Below are 15,100 nucleotides of genomic sequence, written 5' to 3'. Positions count from 1 at the left end.
TAAGCAGACCCACCATACTCTTTTTCTCCTCTTACATATTGTCTATGGTGGAGCTACAACCATATCAAATGATGCTTTTAACCTATTTTTGCACAGAACAGTATGAGAATTTGTGGGGAATCCCAGAAGACTATTCCCTTTCTCCAATATCTTGCTTAAACACAACCTCCCCAAACTCTTGAATTCCTTCTGGATGCCCATCATCTAGCAAGACTAGCCTCACTGCAGACTGTAGTCACACAGTTCTTCCCCTTCTCCCAGGCTCAACAGGTTAGCTCCCTGTGCTAGGCTCTATCTTAAAATTATTCTATTTATATCCTCAGTAAGTTCATTTAAAACTCATGTGTTTGTAAATAAAGAGCTTTTCAGCTCACTGTGGATATTAAACTAAGAGGAAAACATGAAGAGTTTTTGAAACTCCTAATAACTAACATTTCTCTGCTGCCTTTCATCCTTTATTTCACAAGATCCCAGAGCACTTTGCAGATGTAAATACAGAGCTGCTCTCCCAGCAGTGAGATGCAGACAGTCCTGGGGTGGAACATGGCTGCTCTAGGACATGACTGCATCATTACAACTCCTCATCATGCTGGGCTCTCACTTTTGTCTGCCACCCTGTGGCTGTTGAACTGCACAACTCGAGCAAGCAAGTACCGTGCCTACTGCCCAGAAAGAGATGTCTCATACACGTCAAGAACTCCGCCAGTGCGGATGGCTCATTTTTCCATAGTCAGGTACTTGCAACCAATTAACACAAGTGGTAGAAGTGAGGAAAAGAGCTATTTTCAACTGAGCCTCCCCAGGAAACACTCAGAGAGGCCACTGCTACTTCTGGGTTCAGCGAACAGATGAGAGTTAATGGCTCTGCCCCAGTCATTAAATGCACCGTAGTTTTAAATAGAAACTGTTCTTTGAGAGATGGGTTGGCAAGCTTGATTCAGAATCTTCGTTATCAATGCCAGCGCATAGCCCATTTTTAGCTGAGGAGATTTAGTTTTGATTCCAAGTAAAGGATGCCACCTACTGAATCCTTGCTACCAAGATTGCATGCTTTGACCCTCATGACTCAAGACCTCTGGCAGGATCACAAGCCAGACTGCAGTCCCAAAATAAATTCCAAGGAAAAGCAGAAAACAGGCTTGAAAAAACAAAGCTTTTTCTCACTGCTCCTTCTCCCCACAACCCAAAGATGTATTACTCACTGAACATCTGCACAGCCATAACAACTTCTAGTTTTGCAACACTGACAACCTTAGCAGTATTAAAAAACCTCCTTACATCTTTATTCCATTTTTGATGCATTGTAATACAGTCTGACAATATATGCTAGTACAGTACATTCTGCAACATTTAACCCCTGTTCCCAGTTCCCGTTCTTAACTTCATGGCTTAATGACATGGAGTCAGTAGATCATGATACGACCCTGTTAATATTTTTTTAATGCCATTTTTACAAATTACAGCATAATGCACTGATTATGAGGATGAAAGGAAAGTCTCTACGTCTGTCTGGAAACCAAATAAAAGAATGTTTGAACATCTGTTCATCCTACAAATGTCTTTAAAAGCTTTGATTTTCCCATAATCATTTTGTTCCACCATTTCACCCTTTTTTGAATGTGTATCCAACAGCCTCAGGACAGCAGCCAAAGATCTGCAGTAATAGCACATTATAATCAAAGTTCTTGGGCACACTTAAGTTCTCCTTTTGGAATTAAAAATGGGGGGGGGAACCACAAAACCAAACCCCAGTCTTCAGCAGATACCTCCCCAGCTGTCTGTCCTACACAAACCTCTGCTAGGGGAGCAAAATGAAAGGACAGGGCTTTGCAACAGGGGCCTTACATAGAGAATTACAAAGCACAAGGACAGGATATGGTGGCAGGTGAAAGGACTCAGGTGAGGCATGCATGCCTCCACACAGCCTGCTCCTACTGGGTCAGTAGTAGCTGTCCACGACACTCTGCCCAAGTCACAACCTAAGTGCCTGAACATGGGCGGTTTCTCACTGGACACAGAAGCTGGTGTAAGCTGCGGGGCAAGAGCCTTCCCCACCATGCTGGGCTCCCAACACCTGCCGTGAGAGCCCTGCCAGCACCTGGATTTACATCTACTTCACAAGAGGCAAAAGCAGAGCCAGAACAAGGAGAAGCAATGAACAAAGATGGGAATAGGAGCGCTGAGGAGGAGGTTAGGTCTTGGACTGAGAGGATGGAAGAAAGATGCTGAGTTAGTACGCTAGTCTGGAAATGAGACAGAAGAGGGTGAGAAAGATTTTAAAAAGCGTATTACAGGAGGCTGGACAAGAAAGAGCTGGAGGTCCAGCTCTGGAAGCTGTTGCTGCTCCCTCCCTTGGAGTACCCCCAAGCAAATAAACCATGGGACCCTCAGCACTAGAAGACCTTTCAGCCAAGCAGAGGGCTGCAAAACTAAGTATTCAGGACTAATGAGTTTTCAAATGGATCAAGTTCCGTAACAACTGACTCACTGATCCTGCTATGAGCAATCCACAGTGTAGAGGGGAAAACATTAGTCAGATAGCGCTTTGTAAAAATACATACCACCATTTACACTGACAGCCTCCTCTCCAGAACTATTCAAAAATGCCTTACAAATGAGAAAGACAAAAACCTGTAAGTGCAAGATTAACAACTCTGGAGCAGCCAACAGTATCCTACAGCAGGACGCCTCGTGATGACTGCCCTTTTCCTTCCAGAACTCCAAGCAGAGTTGGCAGAATTTAGTGACCCATTTAAAATTCAGCAAGGACATTAGAACCATACAGATAAAAATGTAAGTTTCTTAATTTCACCTTTGATTTTTTTTTTTTTTTTAAATGAGAGGGCTTTTTATACCAATAATTCTTAGACTAACCTGGGATGGTAATAATGGCATTCCTTCTATATCATCTGTTTCTCTAGCTTCCATCACTGCAGTATCTTAAGCGGAGGTAAACAGTACAGGGTACAAAACAGGATTTGATAAAGGCTTAAAAGAAAGATAACATAATAAATATTCTTTCTAAAGACTGCCTTTGGGGGTGTCTGGGAAGAGGAGAGAAATGGGGAAGGAGAGGTGACACGGGTGTGAAATGCATTTTTTTCATTACAGAAAGATACATTTTCCAGAAAGGCTGGCAGCACAAGTCACATTAAGCCATAGCTGAAGTTGCCTGCCTAATTCCTCTGGGATCACACTGAAAGCATACCCCATAATCTTAAGGGATGTGCTAAAGCTTTGCCAGGACTCACTCAGCAGAAACTGTTTGGGATTATTCCACAAAGCACTAATTCTGTTCTGATTTAAAGGGGCACCATCAAGCTAGTTTAGACACCAGACTTGCCCTGTCTCATGACTGTCCAGCTGTAAATACCCTCTCAATAGCTGATATTTTTGCCATTTGTATCCACTTTGGTTACCTGGAAATTAAAAGGAAAAGAAAAGACTGATAAAAACAGGATCACGTTAGCACGATGGACTCATGCCCATCAATGGATATTTGATTAATAACACTTTGAGTGTTACTAATAATCTAATTATAATAATGTGATTAAAAAGAATGAGTGTAGCAATCTATTACAGTTATTTACTTCCACCTCCAACTAATGCACTTACATTATACATGTGGTCATCTTCCATGGCTGGTTTCAGCAAATGGGTCACAGGCTGCTATTTAACATCAACAAGCAGAAGTAGTCTTTTTATTCAAAAGGCAGGAACTAACATTTTCCATGCTGCCCAGCCTGAGTCCAATTTCTGTTTGTTCCAGACTGCAGCTTTTGTACCTGTGGAAGTATTGTTAGTTTTCATGTTAAGGTGTCTTATGTTTTGTAAATAACAAGAAGGGATATTACCAGTGCTCTCCTTTTTATGAGCCTAGGACATGAATTGAGAGGAAAAACTAAAGCAGCCATGAAATCCCTACTAAACAACTAATGGTTTCTAAAGCATCTTGGAGATACTCATTTTACAAGGCTTATGCTGCAATCTTCTATCGTTATTTTAATGAAATAAAGCCCTTAACTATTTCCAGAGGCAACTTTTTCTTTCACACACAAAAGACGTTTTGGTTACAAAAAAAGAAAATGATTCTGGAGTAGGATTCACCACAGAACAGGCAGGAAATTCAGAAAAGCTCTATAAAACGTCACTGAAGATAGGTTCTGAACCTTTGGAACAGCAAACAGAACAATTAAGACTCTCAGTTACATGCATCGTTATGTTTAATATGAAAAACATTTCTAGATATAAATCATATTTATAAAAAAGATCCATACCATCTCTCAGATAGCATCTTACATAGTTGCAGCTGAAAGAATGTGAAACATCCATTTTAGGTTTCACCTATTACATCGTGTGCTTTCTGTCCCCCACTTTGCTTGGGGAAGTAAATCTAGACTAATCGGCTTCACTTTGTGGGTCGCACGAAATTCACATCTTGACTAGATTTAGATTAACACTGGTGGCAAACTTTTAAATCAAGAGCAACTTCAAAACAGTTCTCCAGAAAAACACCGCTATTAGAACACACACCCAAATGTGCTCATCCGGGAGGTGACATTCTCCGAGAGACCATAAAGATTCACATCACAAAGATGACAAAATAAGTAGATTTTAACAAAACAAAACCAGATTGCAGAGATTTTGGAAGGGGGCACAGTCAGCAGAAGCTTCCAGGCTCTGTCTGTGAGGAAAGAACAGGTCTAATGTGTTCAGACAAGAAACACGTTCCACCTGAGTTCATTTCAGAGTCTGGTCTTTCAGGTGCGATTAGAGGCCTCCACTTTCTCAGGATTGAATCATTTTCTTCTGTGTGTCAAAGACATATCTTTTAAACAGAAGAGAGATGGTCACAGGTTGGGCTGAATCATTCTTGCTGCTTTCATCCTCTTTGGTTGTATCCCCCTTCCCTGCCTTAGATTTCTTCTTGGAGGCAACAGTAAGAAGCATCTTGGTATCTGGCTTCAGGCCATCTGTAAAAAACGAGAACACACAACAAACGTGCTCAACATCACATTTCAGTATAACTGGAAAAAAATGAACAGGCAAGTATACTTCTGAAATCAACCAAAGAAAATAAGAAAGTAAATCAGGTGCATTAGGAAAGTCACATTTCTGCATCACGCTTCTGGAATATGGTAACTCACATGAAAAATCAGAGAAGCCTTCGAACATAGTTCACAAAATTGATACCCCAAATCCAGTGCAGTATCCTGGCTGCATCCTTCTACAGCTTTTAAAGTCTTAGATACAGGCAAAAATTTAAACAAGCCAGACCAACTTGCCTGCTCTAAGCCTTTTACTCAGCAGACCTTTCCTATTATTTACACACATGTCCCAAAGCTTCTTCTAATTGCTAACAATACTTATAAAAATATGTCATGAATGAAAAACAACTGGTAAAATACTAAAATTATATAGAGTCCTAAGAGTCAGAAGGTTCTTGAGTGTCTTTAGTCTATTTCCCAGACCTGCCAGAAGCACACTGCTTAGGTTTTAACAAATTATACAGTTTTGTGTTTGTTTGGGATTTTTTGTTTGGTTGGTTTCTTTTGATAAAACACAGTATTCATTAAGGGTTTCAACTGTCACTTCTTAGGGGAACTAGAATTAACCTGCGTAGGATTCTGGGGATCCAACTTAAGTCTTTCTCCAGACATTTGTACCAAACATAAATATTTGTCCCTTTCTTCCTAAATAGCTACGGTTTATTACACTTTTATATTTTCTTTTAACTTGACACATTGGTGACATTTTAGATAGGAAATGCAAGATAGCAAAGTCCAAAGAAACACTGTAAAACGAGAGATGCAGCTCCTAAAAGACCACTCCTGAAGAATTGCTTGCTCAAAGCAGAAGACAGCAAACTCCTTGGAAGCTTATTCAGCGCCAACCAAACACACTGCAATGTGGTTCTCAGGCATTTGGCCAAATTCAGTTCAGGTATTTTTAACCTGTGGTGTCACATAACCTTATCTCAAACACTTAATCAGCTTCTCTCCCCTCATATTGAAATTCAGATGCGGATTCTTGTATCGCAGCCTGACAAAAAGATTGAGATGCTTATGATTTACTGGAGACAGGAGGTCTACAAGCACAGGTGATTTGCTCCAGCACAGACACATCTAGAGGCACTTACAGCTGACTGCAGGGGGACACAGCACCAGAGCCCACCTTCTCATCTTGCTGTGTCAGGTAGCAAATTGTTCAGGCAGCATCCCCACTGCACAGCAAAGGGAAGGGAGGAAACGAGGAAGCGTTGAAGCAAAACCAGGAAACTGCCAATTTGCCATTCCATAGCCAGGGGTTATGAAACAGCCCTAGTGCCCCGCAGCGCAGCCACGGGGAGACTTTTGGAGCTAGAGGGGTCTTGCTTTTTTAAAAGAATGCAAGAGCACAAGAGAAGAAGGTTTCATTATGAAGATAATTGAGACTGTTTTCTTGATGGTTGAGAAGTCTGATAATTACTATCTTTGCACATGTAAGGTTCAATTAATCAAACTAGATAACATGGTCTGGCCTGACCACATATTTATTATATGGTTTTATTACACTGTATAGTCATGTTTGATGCAGCTGTTTCCATTTTTTAATTGGATGCTTTCATATAAATCCCATTAATATCATTAGCCTTACAATCACTCCATCTTCATTATGAAAAATAATTTATCATTACATGAAAAGCAACTTATTTGCTATTTGGAAAGCTCTGAGAACATCTTGGGTGCTGCTAGGAAAAAAAAGCAATAAATTACATGAAAAGCAACTTATTTGCTATTTGGAAAGCTCTGAGAACATCTTGGGTGCTGCTAGGAAAAAAAGCAAATAATCCAAAGAAAAAAAAAAAGGAAAACAAAATAAAAACAGCAAAAAGAGTGACCTCACACAGCCCTGCTCTCTACCTTTACAGACTTTATTTCATATTGTATGTTTTCTACTGTTTTGATCAACCTAATTGTAAGTGTCCCTGAACAGGGTTTCCTCCACTTTCCTGGGAAGACCATTTATTTTTTTGGACAAAGAAACATTCCGTTTTACTTTCTAGTTGGTTTCCCTTTCTAGGTCTTATCACTATTACTAATGTTGCTGTTACTGGCACATTACTGTTTAAGAAAGATGTTTAACTAAATCCTTTCAGAAAGACACACTTTAATTAAAGCAAACAAATCCTAAAACACTTCTATTTATGTTAGTAGGCTTCGCGAGACTCTAATTTCCAAAAAATGCTAATTGGCGGAAAGGAGAGAGGAAGGGAGGAGATGTGGCATGAAAATTGCAGCCAAAATTTTCCCGTGTGGGTATCTGAAGCAAGGCACCTAGTCTGCTACTGCAAACCCTTGTCTGCAGCCCACAGGGGCGCAGGGCAGTGATGCCCCCCGTGCGGGTCAGCCTCTCGCCCCGGAGCACACACTCAGCTGCAGCAGCAAGTGGGGGAACTCCCAGCCGTGAGGATGAAATAACCACTCTGGGTAAACCGAGCTCCAAAAACTGCCAGTGACATCAATGAGCACCTTGGACTGCCCAACACATCTGAAACCCGGTACATCTTCTTAGGTGTTTGAACAAAGAATCTCGTGTTTGAAAAATTTCATTTTCAAGAGAAAAGGTTATGCTGCACATGGAACTGTACGGGGGAAAAATGTATTTAAAACTGAGTAATCTCACCTTCTCCACCCTATCACTAACTCCCACGTATGGAGAAGTAAAGATATAGCTCACCTGCAGCCCTTAACACATATTTGGATTCAAATACAGTATTACAGGTAAAAAGTTTACAGAAGAAATGGAAGAACGTGGTAGTTCCTACCAGTGAAATGACGGGCTGACAGCCAAAGGCAGCTCAGGTATTATTAAATTCACAAGGTATCTAAATTACCTAATCAGATCCCACGGCCCTCATTCTGCAAACAGATTAGGTGGCTGGCATCGTACCCTAACAAATCGCATTTTCTGTTTTTCTGCTCTGGTGCCAGGAGGTCTAAGGGCTGAAGAGGCTCTGTGATAGGGAGCAGCACAAAGGAGCAGGCAGGGAGAGACAGGCGGGGAGGCACAATCGGGGTTTCATCTACCTCCACGGATTTCTCGCGTTACACACAATGCATACTTTACATTTTACAAAACCAAGGAAATGAAGGGAAATATATCTGTCACCGAAGAAGACATCAGACCTTTAATAGCTGAAATGACGGATATTTTTAGATGGAGGTCTAGTTTAACTTACTTACATTAAGGGTCTAATCTCTCCTGAACAATAGCTATGTTAGCTTGAATACATAGTGAGAAATCTGTTCCATTAATTAAGTGCTGCCTGTACTACTCGGATTTGTAGCAAACGTTAATAGATTTTTTTTTTCTTCCTCTGTTGGACAATTACTTTATTTTGCCAGGTTGCTAATGGATTAAATTGAAAAGGTCCGCGTGTTAAAAAAAGACTTTAGCTTCAAAGTTCTAAGAAATGCCTTGTATACAACAGTGGGAAATACCTATGTATTAATATTATTAATGGGCAGTCCTCAGAGGCACATAAGATATCTGAAAGCTTAGCAAATTCATTCCCACCCATCATAACCATGTCTGTAACAAGAAGTGCCCAGACAGGTCTTATGTAAAATGTACTTGGAGCATCAACTAACCCAGGTTAGATATGAAAATCTAGTTGTAAAATAGTTTAATCCACTTCATTCTTTTATTTTCAACTACTGTTAATAATTAACAAATAAGAATACAGACTCTTAACATAATATCCTTTGTCTCAGCATGGTCTCAAGGATTTAATGCAAACTGAGCCATTTACAAATGCAAAAAAAGTGAGTTTTTAAATTCAAATGAAAAGTGATACTTCATGGGGAAAAATATTTTCCAAGTGTAAGAGCAGTTTCACGTGCACAAAAAAAAGGATAAATGCAATATTTTACACAATTTTCCCAAATAAATGCTAGCTTCTTAGCGATTTGCAGTATCTTATGTAGTTAAACGCATTGCAGCCTGGAGTTTTACAATCACTCACGCAAGAAGTTTGCATAAAAACATGCAGGTTTTCAATTACTTCATATGGACATTTCACATTGTGGAATTCTGGACCCTTTCTTGTTTATAAATATAGGAAATAAATTTTGCCCCCCCCTCCCCCCCCAAGATATGAGTATCTACACAATTTTTAAGGTTTCTCTAATGCTTCATTTTCTCCTTATGTTAGTCAGGCCTCCCTGTAACAGGGGCTCAGCAAAGCCTCGTGATACACCCCCCCCGCTGACCCTGGTGTCACTGCCTCAGGCCCGTGGACAGTCTCCATACCAGACTGCTGGGGAGTGCTGGCCAGTAGACAAATCACAACAAACACACGTAAAGCATAGAAATGTCCATAACCAGCACGGTTTACTTTTGCTTCAGTTGGAAGGAGGACGAAAGCTGATACAGTATCTGCTCTTCTAATTCCTTTTGCTAATCCAACAGCAGGACGAAGGAGCGCTGCTGTGCTTTTTCCCCATATACATTTTTATTTCAACTGTTACCTGTAAGCTTGGATCCTACTTTACCTTTTACATAACTTCCCCACTTCACATCCTCTGTCACTTAATACTGTCATTCCTTATCAACATCCTCTGTCATCTTTGTTGTCTTTTGTTTGTTTTGGTTTTGCTTATTAGCCTTCTGCTCCCCTGCTCTTCTGCTCCTTGAAAAGATCTCCAAGGGTGGTCTCTGCTCTTTCTCCTAAAGTCCAGCTCTTTCTTCCTTGACTCCCAATTCCACTTGCTAGTGTGCCCTTCAGGAGTTTTATCTCTCTCTTTCGTTTCCAACTTTATTTTTCAGGTTTCCCAACTCCGTATTTCCATTTCCTATTTCCACAGATCTCTTCAATATTTAGGAATAGTCCTTTCTCCTTCAAAGCTAATGAAATGTTGTGTTTGAATGGAAGATTTTAAAGACCGAATGCCAGACACATTGTAGATGAGAAGCAAGATAATACAGTATCTCCTTGTAGCCCAGCCAGAGACGGGAATAATTTTTAAGCAACTGATAAACGCATCATTGAAAACAGGTGTAATAATATAGGTGCAGGGCATGCTCTCCAGCACAGCCAAGAAGAATAATTTATTTTGCTGAACTTCAACAACTCCCTTCTCATATGCACACTTGTAAAAAAAAGCCTACTGCTAACTATCCTAGCTATCACCGATGAACATGAAGGTATTTGCATGGATGATTACACTGTTTTCTTACAGCATTAAAAATCATAATGGGAAAAAAATTCATGTTAAAAGATTTCAAGTCTCCTGATTCATGAGAACTTTGCTTTCAGGTCCAAATTAAAAGTTCATCCTACCAATAGAAAAAAATCAGCAAACGTATTATACCAGCTACCTGCAACGGTACTTGCCATGGTTTGCTGAGAAAGCGCTGACTGAGGATTCTTACCACCGTGTTAGGAAAAAAAACACATTGAGGCTACACCAGTAGCTCTCGCTGGAATAGAAAATATTCCTTTTTGCACCCAGTTTTAAGAAATTCCTAGACTATTCTTGACCTGCTGATATTATCTCCAAACCTCCCATTCCATTCAGGAATTTGTGAGCAGAGATTCAGTGGGAAATTGAACTTTGTTTTTCCCTTCTGTAAACAAAATATCCTATTTGCTTCCTTTAAACACTGCAGGTAGAAGACTCAACTACCTGCAATTTCTTGTTTCCTGTCAACATTCAAATGTTAAAAATTGACTGAACATCAGAGAACATTTAACATAGCACATTTGATGTTGGAAATAATTTTTATCTGAGGCAAACGTAACATTTAATATGACAGGCAGACATTTCTCTTTCTTCCTGAGTGAAGGAAAAAAAGAGCAAAACTTGAAAGAGGCAAAGGGTTGGGGATAATCCTTGCTCACAATGGATTATTCGTAACAGCTGGTTTTCACAATTTCAGGATTTCCTTAAATTGAACCCTCAGAGCCTGAACCCTCATTACACAGTTAAGGAGTGTGTGCCTGCATCAACTCTCCTGCTAACAGAGAATACAAAAGCTGACTGACCTGAAAATCAGAAATAATTAGAGTCCGGGATGGAGACATCCCTGCCACAGTCTGATGCAGAGGGGCTGCACTTGAGAGTGGACAGAGACCAGTCTCTCCCCCTGCTTACTGCAATGACAGACCATTGAAAGGAAATAGAAAGTTTTTACTAGTATTGCAGGACTCAAGAATCCAGTACTTCAGCACAACATAATTAGAAACTAATTTGATTTTTTTTTTCTTGCAACAGCTATGTATATTCATCCAAGACTTAAAAAAACATATTTACCTATGTTCAAAGAGGGGTACGAGGTTCAAATACAGCACTTATCCGTTTCAGATTCTGATCAACTTTAAAACAAGAAGAATAAATCTATCACTAGTTTCCGGCATTTCCGGCAAAATTAAGAGAAACGCCGTGGTACAAGAGCCCCACAATACGCTAGCAAGCACACGCTTGTTCTCCACCTAGTCCCAAAACATGTCATCAGTTCTACGAAAAAATTACCATTAATCTGTGCCCTAAAAACCATGACAAGCTCATGCAATTATCCCTAAAGTAATGTTCTGGAGTTTTGATTCAAACAAAAAGCAGAAGCATCTCAAAATCAGAGGATCAATTTGCCCAGCCCCTCCTGTTATAGTTATCTCTACAGTCAGACAGAAAGGACAAGAATAACAGAAAACGTAACATCCTGTTGCTTAAACTCTTTACGTTAAGCTACTAGGTAACAACTCTGCTTCTCTTCTCCTCTGCTAAAGATATCCAAAATCCTACCTTTTGATTTTATTCAAGCTAAGGTAGTCATTTTTCTCCTTCAATATCCCAGCAAAAAACCCCTGAGCTGATCAGGAAAAAGAACATCTTTATAAGCCTTCCAAGAACAAAAGTACCACGTTACTCTGCCTATAAACACTGTAATAGGAACATCAGATGTGTCACGCCACATCTAGTAGACTGGATGACTTGTCATCTAGAGACTGCTGTCCCCTATCTAACTTGGCATCCCATCTGCCTGTCATTAATATATAGTGCTTCAGAAAGAGCAGGGATGAAAACTGTGTCCTGAGCTAACTAGAGCCCGGGATCAGGTAGGAATTCTCTACCTGACATCAGGGTCAATATGTCAACACCTACCAACCTTTCTAGCCAAAAGATTTAAGTACAGTGCTCCTACAGGAGCCGATCTACTCTGCTCCTAGGTGTTCATCACCACGATAACAAGCATAATATGATTACCTAGACAATTTCAGTGTAATAGTTGACCAGAGATTCACTCAAGAAACAAGGGATACTCCTTTCCTTGCTACCCTCAGGAGCTCAGGATTTGAGCTTCAATTACTTTCACAGATCAGGCAATGAATTTTATTTATGTAAATCCCTTCACAATTCTCCAGTAATTCTATTTTGAATTCACACCACCTTTTCCCACATCTCTTGTCACCTCTCTCAAATATTCTGCTAGAGTTTCAAACTCCAGAGTAGATTCATTTTTCTCTTCTGGCTGGTACAAGACTTGCTATTATCACCTTGCCTGGCTTGTGAATATTAATAGGACTACAGCATGAAGTTGGCCAGGGAAAGCAATCAACCTCCAAGGAGACTGGAAAGTAGACTCCTTACTTCCAAATGAGAATTACGCTAATGCCTCGGCGCGGTACTTGGGATCTACACAAAATACCCATAACTCGTTGTTTGATGACAGAGACCAGAAAAACACACCTTATAGCCACTTTGAGCAGAAGTAGACTGCCCCGTGTCCTGACCAAACACTGTTGTGACAGCCAGCCTGCATCAGCAGAGTAATTCCCGCGGTCTCAGCTCGGTAGACTCTGTTTGGAAATCCTTAACTACTAAAACATTTTCCCATAAATTGGGGAACAGCTACCCCATACCACATCAGAGAAGGCTGCAGTTCAGTGGTGAACTGAATTGAGTCTTGTGTATCAATTTCTTAAGTTTATACAGGCTTTTGGACTGAAAGACATTATTATAAGAGGTGGTACTACTGGAAACAACATGGATTTCATTATGGGCTCCTACTTAGCAGGAAGAGAGCTACTCTTCCTTGATGAGGAAGACAGAAGCTGTTTTAATTCAAGAGACTGACCTAGGTGAAGTTCAGGCCGAAGCTGTATTTGGAAAACTCACATCAAGCCGGACACAACCCTTTCAAGCTCAGTGCCAATTCTACACAATGGCTTGAACTGCACTCTCCAGCAGTCCTTAAAGGCACATTTTGTATCTTGGCTTTTGCTACAAGCAATCAAGAAAGAATGCAAGAAAACAAAACTGTTTCCCAAGCACTGTTTGCTGGTGCCATAATTAATATAATCAAACAATTCCACAAATTGCTTCCAATTGCTGGCGTCACTTTCATGTGCAGAGCCAGACTTTCAAAGAAGGGCCCTTCTTGTCCTACATCCTTACACTGGTAACCCTCGCTTCACACAATAGTAAACAAGACCTCACTAAATAGTATAGGGTAATTTGTACTGTAATAGGTCCCCAAGGCACCATGGACACAATTTGAAATGCCATCTAATTTTTCTTTTTAATTAAAAAAGCAGTTACTATATTTAAACAACAACACAAAAAAGTTCAGAGGGGACAGACTGGAGTTTCCCACAGCTCTCTGGGAGTTTTCTCAAGGTCAGGAAGAGTTTTACAGGCTCAATTGGTACACATTTTTTTTCTTTAATTAGTCTGCCATACCCTCTGCATGAAGTCAGCGTCTTGATTTTCAGTCTGATATTTTTCATATTGCTAAATGGGGCACAGGCTCCAGGACCACACCGTATCTATCGGCTGCTGAATGGTTATCAATGCCATACTTCCCTATACATGCCTTGCCTGCCCCTTCCTCTCCTCTCTTAGTCCTAAACTTGTCATCTACACTGAGGACATCCAGCATACCACATTGCATTGACAGTGTGCCATTCATTCACAGTTTTATACTTCTCAATTTCCAGCAAGATGATCAGGATGTATTATCCAATTTCCCAAATTTATGTAACATAACCACACTGTAACCTTTTTTTGGCAAAAATAAAATGTCATAATCAAACACCAGATACAAACGCACCACTGTCATCTGAAGCCACGTAGCAGGATAGATTTCTGCACTTGACAAATCCCCGCCGCATATCATACCACTGCTCTGCAACCATCTCATTATTTAAGTAAGCCTACACATTATTTAATTCTACACAAGCCCACACACACACTTTAGAAGGCTATTTGCAGTTCCCACAGTGGGTTTTCCAAAACACACCCTAACCCAACATATCCTTCAGCCCCAAATAACAGCTCTGAAATGAAGTGACACACTTGAGATCTCAATTTCTTGGCTAGTTGGCCATACTGCAGTATGAATAAACTGAGACTACCAAACCTGACCTTGTCTTATAGGTCAACACATGTTTCAGCTGCCGTTGTGTGCCACAACCACTTGTTGGCTAAGCCCTCCTAGGGCAACTCTCCTAAAGACAGTGACTTTATACTTTGCACTCCTGAACATAACTATGACTTGCATGCTGTACACAATTTCTTTTTGTTTCTGTATGCCAGAGATTAGCTTTAATACAGGCTACATGGCAGATTCCAGTGCCCCATGATTACTAGGTCTAGGCTACACAAATTAAGCGTACACACAATACAGTGGATCAACTTGCAGAGCTACAAAACAACCGCTAAGGTAATCTTTTTGTCCTCAAATCCAACACTGTCCCATTAGCCTAAAGGAAAGGCTTTTCAAATTAAGTTCTGCATGGGCTATATCTGTTCATTCAGTACATTAACAAGGCTGCAATTATGCCAGCTGATATATCATACCAGCAATTACTCATAAACTCTGTTTTCACTTGATGGCCACTCAAGGTCCCTGCAGTCATTGAGATCATGCCTAAGCACTATACTTGTTCTCCCAGCATACCTACAGGGAGAGGCAACGCTCCTACTGATGCTGAGCTTTTAGTCTGCACTTTCTTCAAACTCCCTGAAGCAAAAACTGAGTGCATGGAAAGTGCCTAGTGCACCACAGCACCAACTGTGAAAAAACAATGGAACTAATAAGGACATCAAATTATTAA

General features: G+C 40.4%; 1 protein-coding gene across 1 annotated transcript in view; it reads right to left on the bottom strand.

Annotated features, from left to right (window-relative positions):
* Positions 1-4,121: 4,121 nt before the first annotated feature.
* The window catches only part of EEFSEC (eukaryotic elongation factor, selenocysteine-tRNA specific), a 101,045-nt gene continuing 90,066 nt past the window's right edge, over positions 4,122-15,100 (bottom strand). The window contains exon 8 of the mRNA XM_009284446.2: positions 4,122-4,973. Within this exon, the coding sequence (XP_009282721.2) occupies positions 4,789-4,973 (185 nt within the window). The 3' untranslated portion in view covers positions 4,122-4,788. The remainder of the gene's footprint in view (positions 4,974-15,100) is intronic.

The sequence above is a fragment of the Aptenodytes forsteri genome, unplaced genomic scaffold (assembly GCF_000699145.1).
Source record: "Aptenodytes forsteri isolate BGI_AS27 unplaced genomic scaffold, ASM69914v1 Scaffold53, whole genome shotgun sequence".
NCBI classification, from domain to species: Eukaryota; Metazoa; Chordata; class Aves; order Sphenisciformes; family Spheniscidae; genus Aptenodytes; species Aptenodytes forsteri.
Note: the sequence above shows the minus strand (reverse complement) of the source record. Positions and strands in the feature narration are given on the sequence as shown.